The sequence below is a fragment of the Pipra filicauda genome, unplaced genomic scaffold (genome assembly GCF_003945595.2).
Source record: "Pipra filicauda isolate LSUMZ 115617 unplaced genomic scaffold, ASM394559v2 scaffold27_size4233163_pilon, whole genome shotgun sequence".
Lineage (NCBI taxonomy): Eukaryota > Metazoa > Chordata > Aves > Passeriformes > Pipridae > Pipra > Pipra filicauda.
The window spans coordinates 2,546,970-2,564,296 of record NW_024104398.1 but is presented as its reverse complement, the minus strand read 5'-3'; the positions used below and the strand labels follow the sequence as shown (position 1 = coordinate 2,564,296).

At 41.3% G+C, this 17,327-nt stretch overlaps 1 protein-coding gene across 5 annotated transcripts in view; it reads left to right on the top strand.

Moving 5' to 3' along the window:
• The window catches only part of SYNE3 (spectrin repeat containing nuclear envelope family member 3), an 82,498-nt gene that overhangs the window by 34,356 nt on the left and 30,815 nt on the right, over nt 1-17,327 (top strand). For 4 of the 5 annotated variants that reach the window (XM_039382684.1, XM_039382686.1, XM_027718391.2 and 1 more), the window contains exons 2-8: nt 2,902-3,059; nt 6,047-6,219; nt 6,649-6,958; nt 12,024-12,185; nt 12,935-13,279; nt 14,432-14,568; nt 16,515-16,662. In XM_039382684.1, coding sequence (XP_039238618.1) covers nt 2,916-3,059; nt 6,047-6,219; nt 6,649-6,958; nt 12,024-12,185; nt 12,935-13,279; nt 14,432-14,568; nt 16,515-16,662 — 1,419 coding nt within the window. In that variant the 5' untranslated portion in view covers nt 2,902-2,915. Of the gene's footprint in view, nt 1-625; nt 1,107-2,901; nt 3,060-6,046; nt 6,220-6,648; nt 6,959-12,023; nt 12,186-12,934; nt 13,280-14,431; nt 14,569-16,514; nt 16,663-17,327 lie in introns of those variants that run through there. The other variant, XM_039382685.1, reaches the window with a different exon arrangement.

Here is a 17,327-nt window from a genome sequence, read left to right as displayed (position 1 = left end):
AAGCATTTGCAAAGAAATTACAGATATTACCATATTTCACAGTCAACAGCTGTTCTTCTTCCCAGGCAGACAGTAAGTCAGAAAACATAATTTTACCTTGCAGGTATCAAGCATGCCGTTAGTGCCTGGGAAGTGTTCCAGAACAAAAGACTGACGCTGGAGCTGATAGTGTCTGGCTGGCTGCCCTGTGTGGAGGGAGGACAGTAGGTCTCAAGGGGCAGCCCAAATTCATGTGAGGTATAGCAGGTCATAGCTACCATGAAGTCTGGCTGGGCACTGAGTTGTACTACATGCTAAATTTAATCATCTTTATGGTAATAGATGTAGGAATTACTTGGTCAAAATCAGTCTATGTTACGCAGGCAGTTGGAGTAACAAAGTGTTTCTCTTCCTTTGCAAGCTGGTGATCTTAACATTGAAATAATATTTTTAGTGGCTTCCTGTGGAACTCCTTATGTGGAATGACTGTGTGTGGGATAGAGATCTTTGTGACTGTGGGTTTTGGACAGAAATTCCTTACGCTCAAAGGAGAGTAGCGTGAGGGCAGAGTGTGAATGTGGTTTTCTTCCTGTTAGATGATGGTAGGTTTTCCACTGCTTCTTAACCCTCTGCTTCTTTTTAAGAAATAGGACCAGGACAAGATAACATTCTGTATTGGCTACTCCATGACTGGAGTCTTGAAGCAAATTTGAAATATATGTTGCTGGGAATAGAAACCTCTCCTGGGAAATGAATGCCACTCCTCATCAGTGTCTATCCAGCAAGTGTACTGTGACTTTTTGTTTCACAAGAGCATAACTGGAATCACCACAGCTTATACTTGCGCATTCAGAAACTGTTTGCCTAGAAAATGTATGTATGTAACAAGGAAAGTTTTAGGGGACAGTCCCTCTACAATTGCCAGATATAATGTGAAAAGTTAATGTGAAAAGGAGTTGATCCGTCAGCTACAACGAGATGTGTGCTCTCTTCTGAGAGTTGGATTATTGCAATTCAGAAATGTCAGTTCTGGACCAGTCATAGTTGGAGAAGGACACAGCTATCTAGCAATCCACTGAGAATAACATTACTCCATTAGCTGGCTTCATCCTTTGGACTCTTGTGATGTAAGTCAATGATTTTAGCTGTAATTATATATCCTGTCTTGTTTTTTATATTTGAGAGGGAGTAAATGCCCCATACCACACCACCCTCACTAAAGCCAGTACATCCTGTTCTATTTATTAAATCTTTTCAAGGTGAGGTCACACTTTTTAAAATTGCCCTCAAGTTCTGAGAGTTACAACCTTAGATTCTGCTCTGTCCTCCCACTTAGGGAGGAATTCCCTCTTTCATGCAAATGCAGCTCCGCTGGTCTGTGCATGGAGGTCTGACCCCATCCTCTGTTCCAATTGTCCCTGTGGGTAGTGCAGTAGCTGTAGGTGCAGTTCTTTCACTCTCTTCTGGAACCTGTTGGGTATAAAGCCTGCTGAAGGCTGGGAAGCAACAATTCAGACTTGTGAATACTGACATCTTGTTTCCTCTGGTCTGATGTGGAAGAAAATGCACTGGGTGCTGCAGGGGAGGACATCTAACATTGTATGAATACTTTTACCTCATGAAAAGGAATATCAGCAGGATGGTGGGAAACTTTCTGCTTGTGAGCAGAAGGATGGCTCTCCCTTATAAAGACTAAGCTTCTGAGACCTATAGGGGTTACAAAATGCCACTGGTCCAGCTTCACCAAGAGCTGTGCACTGAGTCTCTCACTGAACACTTTCTTCCACATGAATCATTTCATGGAAACTGAGGGGCTGCTGTGGAACTGAATTCTGTGCAATGACCTTGGGTTCAGTAATTAAGTCTCAAAATTTGTGCTGCAAAAATCTTTCAGTGACAAATAACAAAGGGGAAGAATATTTTATTTTACACTGACTGCTTGTCTGGCAGTAGTTATAGGATGTGATCCAAACCCATTGAATGTCAGTGACTATCTTTCTGTTCACTTCAGCGGAGCTGACCTACAGGGTGCTTTGTTTTGGTTCATCCTTATTAGTCAAGTTTAGTCTGGGAGTGCTTAGGGGTGAGCCTAGGATGGCTCTGCTCTATTATTCAGGCACAAAGGAGGCCGTCTGGGCTTGTGCTCTAAACAGAGACATCAACAGAGCAACCAACCATCATACCTTCTCACTGAGAGAGGGAGGGGAAAATTAAAAGCTTGCAGCCTTGGTATGGAGTAAAAGAGATGGCAAAAGAAGACATCCACCAGCGTTGATATTCCCCTGCGATGGCTTGTGAATGGTTTGTCTTCGCAATTGCTTGGCAATTGCTGGCCAGTTCTCATTGTCTGTGTACCCCAGACTCACTGCATGTGCATTCAGGTAACCTTTGCATGGTCTCAGGAGGAGAAGTTAACTGAAGGCCTAAGTACCTGATTCTGATCTCAACAGCCTTAAAGGGTTTATACACCTCTCGATTAAGCATGTGCTGAAGTGCTTTATTAGTCTGGTGTCAGGTGCTCAGTACCTGAGCCAGGAAAGGCAGAGGGAGAATTTTATACTGACTAGGCTCTGTGAAGAAACAGAAAGTGTTTGTGATTGGTGTAGCCAGTCTGGAATATACCACAAACACTAAATTAATCTCATTTGAAAGCTTTGAATTAAATCTGTTTACTGTGATGGAGCCTCCCACAGTTCCCCACCTTTTTTTTGTTTCCTGGTATATTTTCATTTGGGAAAGCTGCAGTGTGAATGTGTTCTCTGTGCTCAACTGAACAGCAATACTGCTGCATTTTTTGGTATTATCGTTAAAAAGGAAAGCCACAACATCATTAGCTTTTCTCCCTTGCTCCTTTAGATTGCCTTGCGTTCCTGTTTAGGTCTTAACCAAAACCTACTTACCTCCCTGTTCTTATCCTTTCAGCTTCTTCAAATGCGATGACTCAGCAGCTACAGGATGAATTTGACAGTAGCGTGGAGAATGCAGAAGCTTGGATGAAGGCCATCCAAGAGAGACTGAGGATCAATGACAACACCAAAGGACCTCGATCTGCCCTAGAAGCCAGACTGAGAGAAACTGAGGTAAGGGGAGAGTGATGTAGCCATTCAGAGGTGGCAATCACAGCTGCCATTGTTAGACAAGTTATTACTGTGAGCTCTGGAGCTGTACATTAAGAAATTGTCAGCTGCCCCTCCTTTTTGGAGCGTTGGTCCTGCATGGATGGGTTCACATCAGTATTCTTTCTAATTTTTTCCATCTACGAAATGTTTACAGATGTAGAAAAAGAGGATTGCAATTTGATATCACAGGCTTCCAAGGCTAGCAGTGGGTTTGGCAGGTTAAAATGTTTACAGTGAGCATGCTCAAACCTGCAACAGTTTCGTTGCTGCTCGCAATTACCATAGTAATTTGCAGAAGACCAGCATATCATATAAGAGAATCAGAGCACGTTGGTGTTCCGTCTCCTCCAGGACTCTGGCACTGAGAGGGAAATATTGTAGTGTCCTTGTAATGGCTGTTCTAGAGTAATCCCTTTGTTCTTTTCCATAAACCCTGATAATAAGATGGTTTACTGGTCTCCTTTGTCTTCTCTCTAATGAAAAGGTAAATGTTTTCATTTTTTCCTGGTTTTACTTAATCTCTTGTATAACTCTTCTCGCAGAGATCCTGTTGCAGATTGTGCCTGCTCTCTTACTGTGATTTCACATTCATTAACTTCAGTTTCATTAGATGTTATCTAGATCTTGTAATCTCAGAGAAGGAAACACTCCTATTTGTCCCATCTCTACCATTCAAGATTAAAGGGAGTGGTGATATTTCTGTGATTAACACAAACTATTTTTATACCTTTATTACCTTTAATTCCAACTAGTCTGTTCTTTAAATGGCAAAATCTTTCCCATTGTTATTTACCCAAAAGCCTTTTTTTGTGTGTGTCTACTCATATTTGGCCTGCCTCTTCTAAAGTTTAACAATTCAAAAGAAATTGCAGGCATACATGGAGGACAAGATACTTTACATGATGGTACAGTGACGTCTTCAGCCTTTTTACTTAACTGTGGTTTACTGGAGGATGGATCTTGCCTCTGGCGTAATATGGAGACTGTTCATGGAGAGGTAGATGGTAGCTAGACTTGCATGTCAGTCATGAATATCTGAAGCATTTCCTCTTGGTCTATAGTTTTATTTTTCTCCCCCTAAGTTGTTTTTACCCTTTCCTTTTGTCTGGGAATCTATAATGTGTAGTCTCAAAAAACAGGCAAGAAACACAGGAACTTGAGTAGAAGAGTTGTAGTTTGGAAAAGGGGTTGCATTCATGGCAGAGATAAGAAGTAAGGTCTAGAGATCTGTGGTGATTTGATATGGCCAGGACCAAAGCCCATTGACTTCTGTGGGCTTTAGAGGAGCTCTATAACATGCAAAAAGTCATGTTAGGAGATTTTTTCAATTCAGACTTGGGAAATTCATCATTCTAAAGATTAACAAGTGTCTATTCTCTCTTCCTGTGTTTACTTTAATCACCTCCTGCTCCCTTGTTCTGCCTCCTTCCTGAGCTTGGCTTCCCTCTCCAGCTCGTGTGTCCTCGTGATGTGCTTGCTGCTTCACTATTGGCTGTTTTCAAATCCAGTGATCGATTTTCAATTCCTTTTTTGCATCTGGCTTGTCAGTTTTTTTCATACTTCCTTCCTGTGGTTTTTTTTCAGTTAATTTGTTAATGAAAATGCCAGCCAATGATAGCAATCATGTAAAAAACAGATTTGAAAAAGAAAAATGACTGTACAGCCACTCTTTTCTCTCTGGCTGTTGTTTGCTTTCTGTTGCTTGAAAAATGTCAGGCTCAGAAAACAGCTTTACTCTTAAATTTTTCCTACTGGATGATGGCTATGGCTTGTATTTTCTTTCTTTGCCGTACCCTTTGCCATGCTTTCCTGGATTCTGTTAATCACACTTTTCATAGTAGATAATTTGTCCAAACACCTGTTTGTATGTCACATGCAGGTGTGCTGTGTACATGCCAAAAGAACAGTCTTTTCCCAGAATGTGAGACTGGAAATCTGAAGGTCTTTTATTTGGTCTCACCTTTGCAATAACTGACATGATTTTTTTTTAAACAAATCCCATAGGTCTAATTTTTCCAGAAGTAATTGCTGATTTTGAACCTCTCGGTGTTTTTATTATAGAAGCCTTTTTCTTCAAATGCAAAAGCCTGCAGTTTGCCAGGAGTTTATGGAAGAACAGCAAGAAAAGCTAATCTGATGGTATCAGGAGTTTGGATAAAGTGATGTTGAAAGCTGACATCCAAATTGGAGCATAATTAATCTGTTATATTGTACAGAACTTGTTCTGTTTTTTCCATTTCTGGATAAAGGAAGACAGTTTACTTAAAATTAGATGACTCAACTTTCAGTTCCTGGCATTTCTATTTGTGCAAGATGCACATTTTCACCAATCTGTAACTTAGCAATTAAGGGTCAAAGCAAAACTTGGTAGCAGGCACAAAATTCCACTAGTTAATTTCTCCTGGCTTGTTTTCTAAGCCAACTTTTATTTGCACTAGGAAGCCTTTTTAATATGCCTTATGATTTCTTATAGTAGACCTTAAAATTGAGACGTTGCAGTGTACCCTGTGGAGATTGGCTCTACGTGCTTTGGCAGGTGGGGGAGAACAGCTGGCATGTGGCAACATAGTGCTATAATTTATAACAGCAGTGGAAACACAGCCACAGGCATTTCATAGAAGATTATCTGTTTTTTCTAGCTAACTTAAATGTTTTTCAACTGCTGTGTGGCTTTAAATTCAGTTCTTTAGAAGAAAAGTTCATATTTTTCTTTCAGGAGAAGCTTTGCAGTAGGGAGTGAGGTGAGAAGGATTAATTGTCAGTGTTGTATAGAAACATTTCCATCCCACCATAGTGTTAGGTTAACGATTGGACTTAATGATCTTAAGAGTCTTTTCCAACCTAGATGATTCAATGAATTCATGATTCCTGGGTAAAACCAAAGTTTACATTTCATCAATTACACTTGCTTTCTTTTCATGCTTTCAGTTATCATTTTTTTCTCATAGAAAATACGTGCCCTGGAGCCAGAAGGCAGCTTAAAAATGGACTTGATTCTTGTGAAGGCAGATGCTGCTCTTCGCAGCATCAGTGAGGATAAGAAGCATGAAGTACTATCTAAACTGAAAGACATTAAAGCCTTGTGGGAAGAGACAGCCATATACATTACTCATTGTCACAGGTAAGACAAACGTACTCTTTGGTGTGCTGAGGCAGTTGTCTCATCCCATGCTTTCTTAAAACACTTCCTGCCTTTCTCTGCTACCTGGATTGTAGATAGAAATTCCTGCTAATAATCTCAGTCCCATGAACATTTTGGGGACTGTGTAGGGAGAGAGGGTCAGTGGGACCTCAGGGCTCTGCCTTCACAGACTGGCCCAGCCACCTCATCGTCTGGCATGATGAGTTCGGTCAGGCACAGGGACCTTGCACAAAATATTTCCTCCCCAAAGGAGGGAAGGCTTGAGAAGTGAATCTGGACCCTGTGAAATCAGAGCAGCTTAAAATTGCTGAGAACCTTATCTGTTGCTTTGAAGGCCTTTTGAGCTTGTTAATCTCCACTGCTCCCATCTTCATTTCAACTAACGCATCTCTCCTGCTTTCCCAACAGCCGTATAGAGTGGGTCTGGCTGCACTGGAGCGAGTACCTGAAAGCCCAAGATGAGTTTTACGCCTGGATTCACAACATGAGGGTGACCTTGGAGCCTGACATTGAGTTGCAGCTTGGCTTGAAGGAGAAGCAGTGGCAGCTGAGCCATGCTCAGGTTCTGCTGAATGATGTCGTAAATCAGTCAGTCCTGCTGGAAAGGCTGCTGGAGGAAGCTGCTTCCTTGTTCAGCAGGATAGGTGACCCCAGTGTTGATGAGGATGCTCAGAAGAAAATGAGAGTGGAATATGAAGGAATCAGACAAGAAGCTCAGGTACACTTATAAGGAGTGGGAGGTGTTCAAATCGCACCAGTATTCATACGTTTCACCATACAGTATTGTTTGCTATCTGCTGCTTCAGTCATGGTGCTTGGTAGGACTGCAAAAGGAAACAAAGCTGAGGACCCCTGTTCCTTCAGTCAGTGGACTGTTTGCAACAGTTGTCAAGTTTCAAGATGAGCTGTTAATTGGGATGCTCTTACACAATGCCATATAGTATGTTGTTGAAAAGTAACTGCAAGCCAGTTGCTGTGTCCTAGTGAATATTGCTTTAGGCCATCTCTATATAAAGTTTGAATTGTTCCTAGTCTTTCAGCACATTAGTGATTCTTGTATAACCAGATGCAAAGTACCCGTTGCTAGAGCCAGTGAATATTACAACCATGCACCCTTGTTGGAGGAAGTAACATTAGCCCAGATCCAGAGCTGCACTCCCTGCCTTCAGAACTGGGAAACGTGGAGGTAGGAGTCAGCTGTGGCCCAACACTTTGCTCAGCTCACCATTTCCAGTATCTGAAGGATTTTCATGCACACATATACTAGTTCTTACCTGATGCTAATCTTCCAGTTTCAACAGTCATTAGATAGGGTAGTGTAAGACATCCTACTTCATTTTTCAGTACCAGTGATTTCCTTTGACCCTATTCCTGAGTGAAGATTTCAGAAAAAGCTCATGTTTTTCACTTTTAAAAGTCAGGTAAAGACAGGACTAGACCTTGTAGTGTGGCTGAGGGGCAGACACCTGTGGGTGGGTAGAGGAATTCAGTTTCTTACTAACAAATCAATAGAAAGGCTCAAAGGTATATTTTAAATATATGTATAGACACATCTATCCCAAACAAAGAAATTAAAACCTGGTTTTTGTCTCACAGTGGCTTCCAGGAGTTTCATAGTCTAGAGTTACCTGTTGCAAATACAAATAATTTTCATTACACTGGTTCTGCTATCTGCCTCTGTTATAATTCTGCCTTCTATTTATTCCTACACCTACACCTGAGTCTAGAACTGGAGCCTGACAGCGATGTATGCTTTCCCTCCCTGGGTGCTGTCATACAAAGTTAACTTCAGATCACACTGGAAGAACAACATTGGGATGCTCATGCCATTTCCCTGCTTACTCTATGGATACTTTTAATGAAAAATATCCCAAACCTCTAAACAACAAAAAAATTCTGAGCTGGCACCTTTTTTGAGCATGAAATTCAGGTATTTTTTAGCCATAAATATACAACTACTGCTAATGTCTCTCCAAAATTGAGAGTATATTTTGAAGTTCTGTAACTGCAGCTTCCCCAGAGAAGCCACCAACAGATTCGAGCCTCTACACCGATTGTTTATTTTTGAAGATGGATCTTGATTACAAGGCAAGTGCTTTTACAAATAAGAAGATTTGTGGAAATTTAGGTGTTGTCAATCTAGATTGCCATTTAAAATTCTCATCACTCCCTCCTAACCAAGATTTGTCTTTGGTTTTGAAGCGGGAGACACTCATTAGTTATTTTAATAAGGCTGTTCTTTCAATCCAGTAATTTGAATACTCAAAGCCAGAATTTGACCTGTCTGAGACTGGTTTTACGTAGTGTGATTTCTCTAACTGACTTGGATACTTGCTGGTGTAAATGAGATCAGGAAGTGGCTCATAGTAGTTAGACAAAATACATCTTTATGTTTCCAGTCAACTGAGACACCAGAAAAAGCTTTTCTTTGGCATTGGTTATAAATAGCACATTTCATAGAAGGATGGAGTGAGAGAATCCAGTTAAGAAATCCCTCTTTCAGGAGATATGGAACACGAAAGGGAGTGGGAGGCCTTGGATTTTGCAACCAAAGTAAATGCAGAGTTCATCATCTAATGCCAAGGCTACAGGCACCTTGGGAATCATGTTGGAAAGTATAATACTGGTTAGAGAAACCCTGACATCTCTTCCAACAGGCAGGAAGAGTGAATGAAAGAGACGCAGAGTTGTAAGGTGATTGCTCCCGCCCCTCACATGATGAGAGGCGAGGCTAAATGTGCCTTGCAGATGCCAGCTGAATGCCTGAGCTGCCTCCCAGAGGAGGCTCTCTGGTGTTTGTAGATTACACTTGTGTTTGAAGAGCATTTTTAGATCCTGTGCAGTTGTCCAGCTCTATCAGAAGGCAGGCTGTTGGTCAGTGTTTCTTAAATGGTTTGCCTGTGATATTGCTTCTCTGGTATGAGCAAATGGTGGTTTTCTGTTTTATTTTTTTTTTTTTATTTTCTTAGTGCTAACATGTGTTCTTAACATTCCCAAATTTTAAAAGCACATAATTTTCTTTTAATTGCATCGGCAGGGATATTTTTAGATGTGGAAGCCATTTCCTATGTGCTTTCCCTTGCCCAGTAATTTACTATATGCAGAGGTAGGTGATTGTGTGTTTTAGCGTAAATAGTGTCTAAAGATGGTAAGAAAAGTTGATATACAGTATGTTGATATTTAGACAAATATATAAAATATTTCTGAGCACAGCAAATTAATTTCAATCCATGTTGTCTCTGTTAACTGAAACCTAGATAATTATAATGGGTTTGCTTAGGCACCCTAGAACTAAGACTAAAAGCACCAGGAAGGGCTACAGGAGCTTTCTGTACTCTACTTGAAAATCCACACCGGGTTTAAAGCAGGAACTTCCTTATGTGGTCTAGATTGCCTTCTGGAGGAGACTCACATGCTTTTGCTGACTGTAAGGGGATCTTAGGGGAGAGGGTTTCCTATGCCTTTATCCACCTTCCTTGAGTACCCAGGGCTGGGCATATCCTGCTCAGACACATTTCTTTCTCTGCAACCCATGGCAAACCCATTCTTTTCCTGTCAGTGCTCTCACTCTTTCCAGGCCCATGACCTTCATAATGTCTCCTCACATTAACCAAATGCATGTGGACATTGAGTTTCACACTGTCCTGCTCCCTGAACAATTAGCCTAACAGGAGCAAGTGATACCATATTTTCCATCATTGGAAAGTTTTCCTGCCTAACCTCTTGGGGGGCCAACTCAGCCAGCTCTTTGTAAGCCTTTTGTCTGACAACTTGCACAGTCTGTCCAGATCTATGGAGTCTATTCCTTGACCTGATAGACCAGCAGCACACCCAAATTGTGCACTCCTTTGTTTTGGCTGAACAGCCTTGGCCAAGGGTGGGCCATTTTGACTTCCTTTTAACCTCCCTATATATTAGCATAAGATTTTTGAGCTTAATGTCTCCACTTTGATATTCTGATTTACACCCTTTGGAGCTTCTCTCAGTGCAACAAATTAGCCTAATTGCCTGGAATCAATAAGCTTGCCCTGACTTGGTTCACATGGGTGTGTGGCCCATTTATGCCGCTACAAGTCCCTAACTTGAGGTCCAGGAGTGAATTGTTTAACCTCTGCAGATGTGAGAATCAAGGCAAGGGGATTCAATAATTGAGATATTCTGCTGGATACATCTTGGCCACAGAAAACTGCAGCCATAATTCTGCCTTTTGTTCTCATCCAAACACATGTATGGGTGGTGCAACATTTCATCCTCCATGGGAAGCAGTTGTCCCTTAGCTATCACTCTTTTGTCCCACAGTGGGTCAACTAACTTTAGGGGAGTCACTCATCATTTGCACAAGTCACCAGAGACTGCAGTGGCAGTGTAGAAAACACACTGGTGTTGTGCCACATGGAGAGTGGTGGCTTTGTACTTAACCTGGGCTTAACCACGGGCTTAACCTGTCCCAAAGGTGAACAGCAAAGTCCCAGAGTGACCACAACCCCCAGCACATGGGAGATCCTATGGTGACTGATTCTTATGCCATTCTCCTGTTGGCCTGGCTGGAGAATAGACTGACAGAGTGGTGATGGCTCACTGCCACCTCAGGCTGGTTGACAGGTGTGGGGACATGTCCAGAGCATCACAGAGACAAGGAAAATGCAGAGGGGACTTAGTAGCTCTGCCTACAATTGCAGCTGTCACCCTACTCCTCTCTGTGGAGGGCAACTGTGAGGAAGCTCTGCTCAGAGGCAAGTGATGTGTCCTATATTACACAAAATGAAACTCGTCCCATCCTCTGTGGTAGCAAAGCCTTTCAAGGGTGCTGCAGGCACTAATGGATTATGCAAGGAAAGAGTTTTTTTTTTCTAATGTACCCATAGTGTAGCTCAGCTGCTCTCTATGCCAACTGGTAAAGGGCAAGAAAAAATCAGTCTGATTTTCCAGAAAATAATACTTAAGTTGGATATTATGCTAATGAAATAGCGGAGCAGGATTCCTTGTGATTTGTGTCAAAATCAAAAAAGCTTAAACTTCAGCTAGCGAACAAGTCTAGTCTGAGCAAACGTGACTCTGTCTTGTTGTGAGGAGTGCCAGACTGGATCAGCAGGGAGCAACTTGTGACGTGTAGGCCCCTGTAAATTCAGGGATTGTCGGTTATACGGTGCACACACAGCAACTTGGAAAATGAAACCTGCTTTCCATAGGCTTGAATTTGCTTCCAGCGTCTTTGATACCACCACAGAGTAGTTTGTGACCTGCTAAGTGAGTAAGTGTGAACGTGCCTGGACTACACAATTGAAGATGGTGGTCATTTTCTGTGCAACCTGTTCAAATAATGAACACTTTAAAACAACTTGCATGCCCCTAATGCAATCTCTCTTATTTTTGTTTTGAGAGATAAGGAAAGTCAATCTGTTGTGTGCTCATCTCTATTTTTAACCAGCAAGGGGAATATAACTGCTTGTGTCCCAAAGTAAAAACCAGAAACAAACTTCTGTCTCTTTTCTAATGAGAGAATAAGATGTTGTGGGTAGGAGAGACCAAAAATTCACCTGAGAGGACCTTACAGTGTGTCTTCTCAGAGACTAGACATCGAGAGCCTGCAGCACAACACAAATAGGGACAAGCCTTTATGTATTTTTGTAGTCTGTTTCTCAAGAGGAACTTTGAATTCCTGTGGCCAAGTGTTATGGGGGCTCAGGGAAAGGGACTCTTGTTTATAAGTTCTGGGTTACAATGTAAAGGAAAAAGAGCCAGATAAGCACTGCCCTCACCACTTCTGATGTGTCTTGTTACAGAACAGAGTGAAACTGCTTGAAACGATAACCAAGGAACACGAACAGTACAGCGCCAATGTCAACCAGTTTCAATCGTGGCTGAATGGTGTGACAGAAAGATTAAACTGCTGCATTGGAGAAGCAACCAAGTCTTCAGCAGAGGACAAGTTAAAGGCACTGAAGGTCCTTGAAGAATATAACTCTAAAAAGCAGTTAGGACTGTGTGTTTTTCATGCCTGTATGTGTTGCTCAAACCACACAAGGGTGTACTTGAGAAAAGAGTTACGCAAACTAGATAAAATGATGATTTTAGCATAGGCTAGGGCAGAAGAGTTGTATCAGGTCCTAAAACTCGTAGTACATATGGTTCTCCCAACTGTAGCATGAGTCACAAACTGGTCTGGTTTGTTTTTCTTAAAGCCTGATCTCCCACGGTTATGTGATTCTTTGAAAATATTGTCCTTTAAACTTGTTTAAATAAATGGTATTTGTTAAACATGACCCAAATAGACCCTAAAGGTTCACAGATTTTGAGAGTTTAGAGCTGGCGATGAAAATACCAGTTTTGAGAACAATATCCATTTTTTTGGTGCCACTACTTCAACTATTTAGCTTTAAAATCTCTGAGATCTAACTATTAATATTTCTCTAGTATCGGCAGCTTCTGTTTTCTTTGTCAGAGACCTCAAGTGACAAGCATTTATGAAAATCAAGCCAATATTTTCAGAATCATGGTAGTTAGTATTACTCAGAAATCAGTCAAATTATCAATCTTGGCTTCTGGTCACTTGAAAAAAAGATATATTTTTAAATAAGAAGTGAAGAACAAAATACATATAACCAGGAGAGGTAGTCTTTTTTTCTTACTGCTTTCAGCTTTTCCCCCAACTTCCCATTCCTGCAGATAATCTTTATTTAACTTATTTTTGCAGGAAATTGCAAAAGACATTAGGAGTGGTGGAAAGAAATGGAAGCACCTTGAAAATCAGTGTGCAGAGGTGACTGAGAATACTTCTCCACTCGGAGCTGTGAGATTAAAGGATGAACTTGAAAAGCTAAGAAAAGCCTTGGAGAAGTTGAAACTGCTAAGTAGTGAGGAGGAGGAGAGATTGCTCAAGATCCAACAGTCAGAAAGTGCCTATAAGTACCAAGCCAGACAATTAGAAGCAGACATCCAGGAGCTGAGAAAAGATCTACAGAGACTAGAAAATGACCTGAACCCTGGGGAAGGGGAAAAGACTGAAGATGAGCTTGTAACTCTGTGGAGAAAATGCAATGTAAGTTGTTACCTTTCAAGTAAGTGCAGCCACAGACTGAACATTTATAGTGACATCCAACAGGTGCCTGTCCCATTGGTTAAAAGTGATAAGGAAGGAGTATGAATGTGCATGAAACAGACTGAGGAAAATGTGACTAGCAACAGTGGAATCAACTGCCCCAACCTTCATCTCACACTGCACAGAGGGAGCAGGGTGGGAGGATGTGTTGGAGTTTGTGTCTAGAGTTCAAAGGGACCATATGCAAAAAGAGCACAATACAGAGCAAACAACACAATTTGCTCCACTTACAAAGAAGGAAATTAATGCCTCACTGTATATATAAATACATACAAGCATACACAGACATAAACATATTTTTGAGGTATTTGGTAAGACCATTTTTACGTTATATCCTTCATCTGTATAAGATAAGTATCTGTATTCCTTTACTGGCAGACACATCATCATGACTAAGAAGTCCCAAGATTGAAACAATCCAGTATTTACACCAAAATCAATGTCCCAAAAAATGAGTGCAAAAAAATTCATCACACATGAAGTAGATAAGAATCTTTACCACTCATTTCCTCTCAAGGGCTGGTTTTGCATTTATTATCTGTTCTCAAAATGCCTTTCACTGCTGTTTGTATGTCTAGAACTCAGCAGGACTAGCTGGGAAAAAGTATATGCAAAAAGGATCCACAAAATTTAGACTGGTTCAATCCAGCTACATTTGCATGAGTTTTAGTTGTTTTGTTTCCCTGAGTCACCCTAGAATTAATGTTCTGCATATGTGAGCCTTTGAGAAGGATCTGTTCATGCAAACAGACACTGCTAAGACTGCTCCAAAAATGCATCTCATGTTATGTACTACAATCAGCAAACTGAAACTGGGTCTGCCTGTGATTCACTCTGTTTAAACAGAGAACCCTGGAGATCAAATGCAGAGGCTGGACAGTGTGAGGAGAGGAGAGGAGAGGAGAGAGCCTGCTGGAACAAAACTGTTCCTGATAATGTTTTCTGTCTTAGCAAAGTCCACCCATTCCTTACAACTAGGAAAAAAACCACTGAAAGGGGACTTGTGCATACCCTGAGAGACAGCCTTACTTCTTCACTTCATGTGTCAGACACTACTTAACATGTAATTTGTTCATTATTTTTATGACTAAGGCTACGAGAGCAGCTCTGGCTGCAGAAGAGTCAAAGGTTGAGAGGCTGAAGGCTCAACTTAAGGAACTGCTACGGTTTTCCCAAGATGTGCAGCCACACGCTGAGAGCGTTGTCTCTGCAATACAGCAGTATCAAAGGTACTGGGAAGTCTGATTATGGTTGGGGGGTGGGGGGAGTCTTCTCCCAGATATTGAAGGGATTGACAGGGGCCTAAGAAAAAAGTGATATGCCATCCAGTTGTACATGATGGGTAGAAATTAAAAGCTTTTGCTAATTACATCCGCCTCTATGTTTCAGTAAAGCTATAATTTCAGCCATTTGCTGGGAGCTGTAGGCTGCTGGTCATTTTCAAGCAGTGATCTTGCATCATTGAAGTTGTGTATGGTTTGAAGGAAATTAGATTGTTGGTAGCTAATTTGATCTTATTAGCATTTTATAATAATAATTTGTGTATTTTGCTTGTCTTTCATGACAGCAACTAGAAAATCAGGACAGGAGCTGTGGTAGTAAACGGTTCAGAAGAATTATGGCCCTCCCTTGTTGAGTTTGTTGTGGTGACTCATCAGCCTTAGGAATTATTTGGCAGAGTTTATTCTCCTTCTCCTGGCAGCTTATGTGCACGTTCCTGTTTTCAACTTGCCTTGGGTTGGAAACTCTGAAAGTTTAGCCTCTCCCCAGACTTCAGTGTTTCCGTTTCCAGGCTGCCTGGAATCAGGAAGTAAAGAAGCTGCAGCAAATTTGCAAACTAGAAGAAAGGATCTTTTTTTTTAAGGGGAAAAAAAAAAAGGTTAGTTCTTTTCCTGTATCCAAGCTTATTTCCCTCTGTCCAGTGCGCAGTATGCTGTCCTGCTGAAAGGGTTATACGTCATTATGGGAAACTATTTCAGTTTAAAAACTAGCAAAGAGGAGCAGAGAAGGCAGGGAACTTGTCTCTTCGTAGAAAATGGCAGCTGCTCTTTTGCCAGCTTCTCTCCAAAGCTTCTTTGGGAAGTCTGGCAGCTTCACACTGAGCCTGGCAGGGGCAGCAGAGCAAATGGCAGAGGACGTGTAAAGTCGGGACTTTCTATTTGCGGAGCTTTTGGCCTCTGCAGTCTTGCCTTTGTTTAGCTCTGTCATGTCCCAGTGACACAGGTAAGATTGTTGTTTCTGTTTTTATAGAAAGGTAGTATTGATCCTGATTGACACTGCTCTCACCTGCCTGTCTTGTGAATTCGCAGGATACTGTTCCCATATGAATATAGATTTTGGGCTGTGTTTTGCCATATCAGACAGGATTCTGCAGACTGGGAGGTCAGGAAAGCTGAGAAAAACAGGAGGCAGTTGCATGGGGTGTGTCACTGCTGGGCCTTGTTACTCAGCTCTGTTTTGGATAAGCCTTTGTAAGAGAAGCCTGGATATTTACTGAATGCTTGCTGATTTTAATTTTTTTTCAATATATATACACACTTAATATAGCTGTGCATGTATGTGGGTACATATTCATAAATACAAAGCTTTAATCAGAATCACCTATATGTATTAATAGGTGGATAGTTCAAGTGGTTCTGCAAAATTTAAGATAATGTTTCTGAAATAAAAATGTATTTTCCACATTTTTGTGGGTGACATAGGGTGATCAAAGATTTCTTAATATAATTTTTTTAAAGGAACAAAGACTCTATAATATGTAAAACAATACAGGCACCTGCAGTTACATTCTAGACACTCTTAGCTTGTTCCTTCATCAGTAACTTAGACTGCTCTGATAATATGATTTGTTACATCACCCTGGTGATAGCAGCCAAGAAAAGTCATAAACATGGATAGACTGCTGGCTACCAGAAAGGCAAAGTAATTCCTGATACACAGTTGCACAAGAGACAAATGTGTCTTACAGCATCTAAATAAAGTTTTGTCAGATGTGTTTGACTGACAGAGCAGCTGTTGGTGTGCAACACTAGGCTCAGATAGTAAAAAAGACTGAGGCTTTTGTATTGATATGGCTTACACATGAGTATTGTGTTAATTCATGCCTTGGTGAATAGGATGTTTGGACTTGGATTTCTTCATAATCCTTCTCTTGGTTGTCACTTTATCCTTGCAGTGTAAAAGGCAAGACTTCTAAAATGAGCACTGATACAGAGACCCAACTGAGAAGACTCTTCCAAAATCCCCTGCAAAATTTTGAACAGTGGAAGCCATCGGTCCAGATGCTCCTGGAGACTCCAGAGCCAGCACTGGCTCACATTGAGGTAGCAAACCTGTTACTAAGTTCAGAAAGGATACTGGGTTTGTGTTTGACCAAGCCTGCATAGAGCTGCCAGTCAGCCGCAGCTGGAAGGGTCTTTCCAGTATGGCAGGAAAACCCACAGTACAGATGGAGGTCTTTACTTAGTTCTGGCTGTAGCACCTTGTCTTACTTTCTGCCCTCCATTTGTTTATCTGGAGTTGTCAGCTGAGTAGGCTGCATTAAATTGTTAGATATCTTTGACAATGATGATAATATTGTTTAGCATTAGGCCAGATCTCCCCAGGTGGGAAGTCTGTAGACTCAGTTAAGAATTGTGTAGTGATATAGTCATGGGATTATAATGCATGATTTCTGCATGTGCCCAGCAAGGTGTGTTTGTTATTTTGTCATCCCTGTGATCTTCAGACTAAATGTGTCTGTGAACAGGGATGGAATTTATCCTCAGGATGAGCATTCAAGCTGTCCTTTCTGTTGGTTGTTTAGGCCTCTCCTCTGCACAGACAACTCTTTCCATAGTACAGCTTTCCTCTATTTCTGTTCACAAAATGGATGCAGCCCTGGTGCCTCTAACATTATCAGGAAGACTTTTCCTTTAACTGGGCACTGTCCAGGTACCTTCTGTTACCCCTTGTTGGCCCAGCATGCTGTTTTTACTTGACTTTGTCA